The sequence below is a fragment of the Aplysia californica genome, unplaced genomic scaffold (genome assembly GCF_000002075.1).
Source record: "Aplysia californica isolate F4 #8 unplaced genomic scaffold, AplCal3.0 scaffold00475, whole genome shotgun sequence".
Lineage (NCBI taxonomy): Eukaryota > Metazoa > Mollusca > Gastropoda > Aplysiida > Aplysiidae > Aplysia > Aplysia californica.
In genome coordinates, this window is record NW_004797745.1 from 600,321 (window position 1) to 608,663 (window position 8,343).

Consider the following 8,343-nt stretch of genomic DNA (forward strand, 5'->3'; position numbering starts at 1 on the left):
CGTTAGATCGGGAGATATTGGGGATCAAATTAATCGAAAATGACTGGAATCAAGTTTCCTGGGCACGGCCGAGGCACGCCGGGAGTGCCGCTCCCGTCACGGTACCTTGCACGGCTGACAGCTGATTTATTACCGTCTCGGGGTGGTCGGCGGGAAACCCTTGCCCGGTAACTAAACTGGCGGTTTTGGGGCGATTTAGACAGCCGTGATTTATATATATACATGAGATGGCTCCATACTATATATATATACTACTTACTATATACATCTAGGAATACGTCACATTGCATACATGACACTGGGTGACAAAAATTAAAATCCCGAATCTAAAATGTTGGCAAAACACAAAATGGGCAAGACACACACAGAGAAAAAAGAGCGCACGTAAAAAGTTTGAAGTATGGTGTGCATACAAAGACACGGAATTCATAAAAGGAAGTAAATAAGGAAGAAACATTTGGAGAAAAACACAAGTTACTCACACTCTGGGTGAAGATTTGCTCGGTGGACAAGTCAAACTTGCCGATGACGTCCAGAACAAACACCCACATGCCCAGGGAGAAATACCAGAGACTTATCATGCTGATGATCTGAGCGATGATCAAGACTGGGTCCCACTGGAAGCTTCGGAACTGTTGGTGAAACAAAACACAGAGATGACCTCACACATTGCTTGCATGCCGGAACTCATTATCTTTTCTTTCAAAAAAGTTTTATGGTCATCAAACTCAAAGGATTAAGCTGTGATCTTCTAGATACGTGAACTTATTATAACCATAACACTTTTTAACAAATGAAGGATCAACAAAGAGAAATAATTTGCATATCAAGTTAATTTGTACATTAGGAAAATAATCCAGCTGCCCTTTGTATATGTATATAAATGAATTGTGTAAATCCCTCTCCCAAAAGACAAAATAAATTTTTTTCTTTAATTAAAAAAAGAAAAAAATCCTTATTTCCAATTTCTCACTATCCCCATAGACACATGTTTGGTGACAAAGCAAATAACAGGGTTGTCCACATACAAACTTTTCCATTTCAAAAAAAGTAATTTCAATGACTAGATCTAATTAAGTTAAAAACTTTTCTGAAAATAAAATGAAAGAACGTTCAAATAAGTGAAATAGGACATGATGTTGATCCTCTCAATAATCATAACAGTAACAGCGATTCCTCACTGGACCTCAGAGGAAGACAACTGCAGGTTCTTACAATAAACCAACATTGCAGACCATTTGTACAGGATATAAAAGCAGCATATTTCCACACACAAAAGGATCTAGTGTTTCCAGCCTCTGAGACAGCCATAGATCTATATGTGCACATCTCAAAGACAAATTTAATTCATTTATTACTTGAAGCACTTACTTCCAGAGGAAGCTTTTTGCTTTCTAACAAATATTTTTAAGAAAGCCAAAAGATTATGAAATGCCCAGCACAAATTGCACAGGATCTACTTACTTGTACTTTTCTCTGAGAAGAGTATGATCTAGAGGCCAGTTACTCTAGAATTGCAACAATAGAAAGGAGAAACGAGTGGTGGTGGGAAATACAGGTAGAAAAAATGGAGAAAAATGAAGAAATCAGAATATGCCTAAAAGAAGCTGAAATTTACATGTCAGAATAGAACAATGTACACACTTACCATACCCTGTAATTTACATGTCAGAATAGAACAATGTACACACTTACCATACCTGAGGCACCAAGGCTCTCAGGTCCCATACAGTAAAGACTTTGCACATTTGGTTCAATCTCAAGAAGGATTTTTCACGTACCTGCCCAGCCATATTACTCCAAGGAAGTCGCATCAGATGGAGCATAGAATGAAACGACGGCCAGGGGAACTTTGAATAACCTACAGTGCGAAGAAAAAAAAAGAGAAGAGTCATATTGCACTAGCCTCGAACCATGCAGTCCTTTATTGTTTTCAATAACTACTTTGTTTCTCACCATGCCTTATCATAAAAATAATTCTTTTAAAACATTCAAAGATTTTTTCTGACTGTTTTCTTCTTATTTTGTCAGCCTCTCTCGATTTTTAAACTAACATAGATTTCTTACATAATGAACAGTCATCAGAGAGTCCTTTTTTTTTTCTTTCCCTATCTATCAATACATCAGTCGACTACAAGAAGCTCTCTGACTCTCTCTACTTTTCTCTCATTTTTCATTTTCTTCTTCATCCATTCCCCAGGCCCGCCCCACGTCTTTAACCTTTGCCCCCCCCTCATGGATCCCCCCCATGTAGTCCAGCCCTGTAAGATTCGAATTAACATAACAATTGGTGGAGATACCACCATGGACGGCTGCCTCAAAGAGAGAGAGGAGAGCGTCCATATTTGTTCTTTAGTCCTTGCCCCCCGCACCCACTACCCCCTACTTCTGGACTTCAAACTGGTAGTCTAGCATTGTGATCTCAACGCAAATTTGTTTTTTATTGTTGTGAAAAAACGGGCACTCATTTCTTTTTTTTACCAATCACTGGGCTGTGCTAAGGTATTAACCAATCACTGGGTTGTGCTAAGGTATTAACCAATCACTGGGCTGTGCTAAGGTATTAACCAATCACTAGGCTGTGTTAAGATTAACCAATCACTAGGCTGTGTTGGTCTATCCAGTGGGACTGTCCTTGTCTGTCTATGAGTTGCAGACCCACGAGCCCCCAATCATGTGCCAAGCTCAAGTCGATCAAGGCCTACGTCTTAAGTCTATGGCGGATGGTAGATATATATCTAAATCTAGTAGTAGTAAAGCTATTTAATTCTGTTTGTTTTTCAAGCTAACTCTCTGCGCTTTTATGGCTCAGGCTTAGCCCAAGGCTAATTCAAGATAGCAGAACTAGTTATTAGGACTACATTATTAGATCTAAAATCTACCCTTAGTTCTTACATTATATTAGATCTAGAATCTACCCTTAGTTCTTACACTATTAGATCTAGATATCTACCCTTAGTTCTTACATTATTAGATCTACCCTTAGTTCTTACATTATTAGACCTACCCTTAGTTCTTACATTATTAGATCTAGATATCTACCCTTAGTTCTTACACTATTAGATCTACCCTTAGTTCTTACACTATTAGATCTACCCTTAGTTCTTACACTATTAGATCTACCCTTAGTTCTTACATTATTAGATCTACCCTTAGTTCTTACATTATTAGACCTACCCTTAGTTCTTACATTATTAGATCTAGATATCTACCCTTAGTTCTTACACTATTAGATCTACCCTTAGTTCTTACACTATTAGATCTACCCTTAGTTCTTACATTATTAGATCTACCCTTAGTTCTTACACTATTAGATCTACCCTTAGTTCTTACACTATTAGATCTACCCTTAGTTCTTACACTATTAGATCTAGATATCTACCCTTAGTTCTTACATTATTAGATCTAGATATCTACCCTTAGTTCTTACATTATTAGATCTAGATATCTACCCTTAGTTCTTACACTATTAGATCTACCCTTAGTTCTTACACTATTAGATCTACCCTTAGTTCTTACACTATTAGATCTACCCTTAGTTCTTACATTATTAGATCTAGATATCTACCCTTAGTTCTTACATGATTAGATCTACCCTTAGTTCTTACACTATTAGATCTAGATATCTACCCTTAGTTCTTACATTATTAGATCTAGATATCTACCCTTAGTTCTTACACTATTAGATCTACCCTTAGTTCTTACATTATTAGATCTAGATATCTACCCTTAGTTCTTACATTATTAGATCTACCCTTAGTTCTTACACTATTAGATCTACCCTTAGTTCTTACATTATTAGATCTACCCTTAGTTCTTACACTATTAGATCTAGATATCTACCCTTAGTTCTTACATTATTAGATCTAGATATCTACCCTTAGTTCTTACATTATTAGATTTACCCTTAGTTCTTACACTATTAGATCTAGATATCTACCCTTAGTTCTTACATTATTAGATCTAGATATCTACCCTTAGTTCTTACACTATTAGATCTACCCTTAGTTCTTACACTATTAGATTTACCCTTAGTTCTTACACTATTAGATCTAGATATCTACCCTTAGTTCTTACATTATTAGATCTAGATATATACCCTTAGTTCTTACATTATTAGATCTACCCTTAGTTCTTACACTATTAGATCTAGATATCTACCCTTAGTTCTTACACTATTAGATTTACCCTTAGTTCTTACACTATTAGATCTAGATATCTACCCTTAGTTCTTACATTATTAGAACTACCCTTAGTTCTTACACTATTAGATCTACCCTTAGTTCTTACATTATTAGATCTACCCTTAGTTCTTACATTATTAGATCTAGATATCTACCCTTAGTTCTTACATTATTAGATCTAGATATCTACCCTTAGTTCTTACACTATTAGATCTAGATATCTACCCTTAGTTCTTACACTATTAGATCTAGATATCTAGTCCTCGTTCTTACATTATCAGACCTAGATATCTGATAATACTGTAGTATTAGATCTAGATATCTAGCCCTAGTTCTTACACTATTAGATATATGATATCTAGATTCTAGTCCTAGTTATTACATCATAATTAGATCTAGATATCTAGTCCTAGTTATTACAACTACATACTTTACTTTACTTTTCCAATCCAGCGGCCATTTGGGTTCTAGCCCTTTGGTCTGTACAACTACATAAATAGATCTATCTAGTCCTAGCTATTACTACATTAATAGATCTAGATATCTAGTCCTAGCTATTACTACATTAATAGATCTAGATATCTAGTCCTAGCTATTACTAAAGATCTAGATATCTAGTCCTAGATTAGATCTAGATATCTAGTCCTAGCTATTACTACATTATTAGATCTAGATATCTAGTCCTAGCTATTACTACATTAAAAGATCTAGATATCTAGTCCTAGCTAGATCTATTACTACATTATGAGCTTTTTTACCCTGGCAACTCAGCCAGCTTTTTTACTCGACTTCCGTTTTTGTTTCCGACTATGGAGTTAGGCCGGGACCACTTCTCCCGAAGAATGCCTTTTTTTCTGTCAGTCAAAAGTAATCATAAATCATTTATACTACTTGGAGTATCATGATAAAAAACGCACACATACACAGAAGCAATCGGCAGTGACAAGAACAAGTCACACTATGCATGACTAGATCTAGATATTAGATCGGGCACTCCAGTACAATTGCGGTCCCGTTAGATCAAGCACTACATCACACAGTCAAACACTACTGGATATCGATACTGATTTAAATATTCGGTATCAATGTTTTATCAGAAGATCTAGCCTACAAAATGAGCAGTAAAATTTCCCTTGCATATTTAACAAGGCAAGGGAGGTTTTAGGGGCATGCCCCCCTGAATTTGACCATAATTTGAAGTTTTGCAATCAGGTTTGACAGGGTATCTCCCCATAGGCCTATCGCCACGCGCATCAAAAAGTAATACAAGCGACTAAACGTAGAACGACATGGCCATCTTGTGTGACGTCAGACCGGGATACACCTCCGACTACGTGACTTCATGATCTAAACATAGCCAACCACATGGCACCAAAGATCGTGTATAACTGTATACCTATCATGGCACGACATCTGGAGCCATGGTTTTCCAGGAGACATATATCTACCGGTAACGGGATATATATATGCAGCGCTCCGATGATGCTGCTGCTTATATCTCTTCTGTGCATTATTTATCGGGCCCAAGGGGGGGGGTAATCTGGCATCTTTATGGCAATTTTAGTGCGCTTTATTGGTTTGTGTTTACCGTATTTCAATTTCAAGCATCAGCATTCTTTCGGTCCTGAGCATCTACGTAAGCCATCTTGAATCATCTTCCATCACCAGAGCATGGCTGACGTGCTTTAGTTAGCCACAAGTGTGAAATTTCAGCGTGCAAAACACATCGATATATATAGACAAATAATACGTCAAACCACTGACCCAACATGTCGTTCCAGGCACTATCTCCAAAGATTCTCTACTGTATCGTGTATACACGATCTTTGGTACCTCCACGGCCTTATAATAAAAATAGTCTGTGGGAATCCCAGGTAGTGATGACAACACATTACTAACAATTAGCAGCCAATCAGGAAGATGCGTCGTTTTACGTTTAGTTACATATGTAAAAGTAGGCCTATGACAATGATATTGTTTAGATTTTGGCCAGCTCTATTCAGACTCCAAATACGGGTTTTATCTATTCAGACTCCGGTCCGAAAAAAAGATTTTATTTAATTTCGGACTCAGCTTCTAGAATCTAAGTGAGTTATAATGTGAGTGTAAGGAGGTTACATTACTATATGAAATATCAACGGGGGATTTTATGTAAAAAACTAGAATTACAACTAGAATTGCTTACTAAATACTAGGACTGTGTAATTGGGTCAAAAGTCAAAGGAATGCACTCTCATTTTCCCAAAGGCAGTGTTCTAAGTACACGGTAACCGACAACTCAGGGTCTTTCCACCACCACTACAGCATCATCATTACTTCCACCACCACTACAGCATCATAACTTCCACCACCACTACAGCATCATCATTACTTCCACCACCACTACAGCATCATCATTACTTCCACCACCACTACAGTACAGCATCATCATTACTTCCACCACCACTACAGCATCATAACTTCCACCACCACTACAGCATCATCATTACTTCCACCACCACTACAGCATCATCATTACTTCCACCACCACTACAGCATCATAACTTCCACCACCACTACAGCATCATCATTACTTCCACCACCACTACAGCATTATAACTTCCACCACCACTACAGCATCATCATTACTTCCACCACCACTACAGCATCATAACTTCCACTACCACTACAGCATCATCATTACTTCCACCACCACAACAGCATCATAACTTCCACTACCACTACAGCATCATCATTACTTCCACCACCATTTTTGTTTTTCCAATGTTTAATTTCATTTTGTTGTGTGTTAGATCTAGAGTCTAGATCTAGATCTAAATCTAGATCTAAATCTATAGTTTTTCTGTGATTATTTTTCTTTGTTTTACATCGCACAAAATCGACAGCCGTGGCCTCTTCCCAACACCCCCTCCCCCAGCAAGCCAAGAGTGCGAGATCGCTACATGCAATCTCATTGGTCGACATAAAATTAACTTTGCCCTCGGCAAGGTCAGCTCAACTTAGTCGTTCTGTTCCTACTAATGATGCAGGGAGAGCCAGTTTAGATGATCTAGAGATCTAGCAACTGGATAAAGCTCACCTCTCAACTGTTACCAGTGTTATCATATATTGTATCGAAAAAAAAGTTCGTACAGGCTGGAAATATTTAGGAACAAGGGTCGGAAGTCGGAACGGACTTCATGCTGAACTCAATTCAGAGTCCGAATATAATTTTTCTTTTTTTCGGACTCGAGTACGAATAGTCACTTCGTTATATTTTAGAACCAGAAGTCTAGATCTTAGATCTAGAATCTAGTCGTTGGTGGAGTCAAAACGAGTATCCCCAAACGGGGGCACTCCTGTACAATGACAATTGTTTTTGTTGGGTGTGGTCAGGGCCAGGGGGGCCTGAAACCCCCTTTGCCTTGTATACAAGGGAAATTTTACTGCTCATTTTGTAGGCTAGATCTACTGATAAGACATCGATACCAAACACTTCAACTCAATCAGTATCGATATCCATGCATGTAGATTCTAGGGCGCTTTTTCGGTAGTTCCCACCCCGCAATTGTTCACGGGTTTTGGCCCCAAGAGTAGGGGGGTTTCAGGGGGGCATGCCCCCCTGAATTTTACCACAATTTAATGTTTTGCTGTTGTTAGGTTTGATATCTTAGCTCACCGCGAATCAAACGTATAGATCTAGATCTAGAAGTAGGTCAGGCTCAAATAAGGGGGGTGGGAACTACCGAAAAAGCACCGATTCTAGATCTAGATCTAGAATCTATATATACTAGACTCTAGATCTTACATTATATCCAGTAGTCTAGATAGACTAGTGCTAGATCTAGATTAGATCTACTGTGTGCCTTAGATCTAGATCTAGGTTTTTAGATCATATAATATAATCTACGCATCTAGAGAGATCTAGAATCTAGCCTCTAGCCTAGCCTCTAGGTAGAGGTAGAGAATTTTTTTCATTGCTGTCCGTTGGTCAACCGTGTTGATGAGCAACTTACCCGTGAGTCGTCAGAGTCAGGTTGTTCTTCTTGGAAGTCTTCGATTTCAGGTCAAGCGGCATCCATATATTACGAAAATATGAAAGCTTTTCAAACTCTGGAGAGAAAAATATCAAGATTATTCTCTAAAACTTATTGTATTTGATGGGGTGGTCGCTCGTTAC

The 8,343-nt window shown here is 38.0% G+C and overlaps 1 protein-coding gene across 1 annotated transcript in view; it reads right to left on the reverse strand.

Moving 5' to 3' along the window:
• The window catches only part of LOC101855670 (protein SYS1 homolog), a gene marked incomplete at its 5' end in the record, with an annotated part of 25,037 nt that extends 16,694 nt beyond the window's left edge, over window positions 1-8,343 (reverse strand). The window contains 3 exon segments of the mRNA XM_005105531.3: window positions 483-632; window positions 1,782-1,861; window positions 8,180-8,343. Coding sequence (XP_005105588.1) covers window positions 483-632; window positions 1,782-1,826 — 195 coding nt within the window.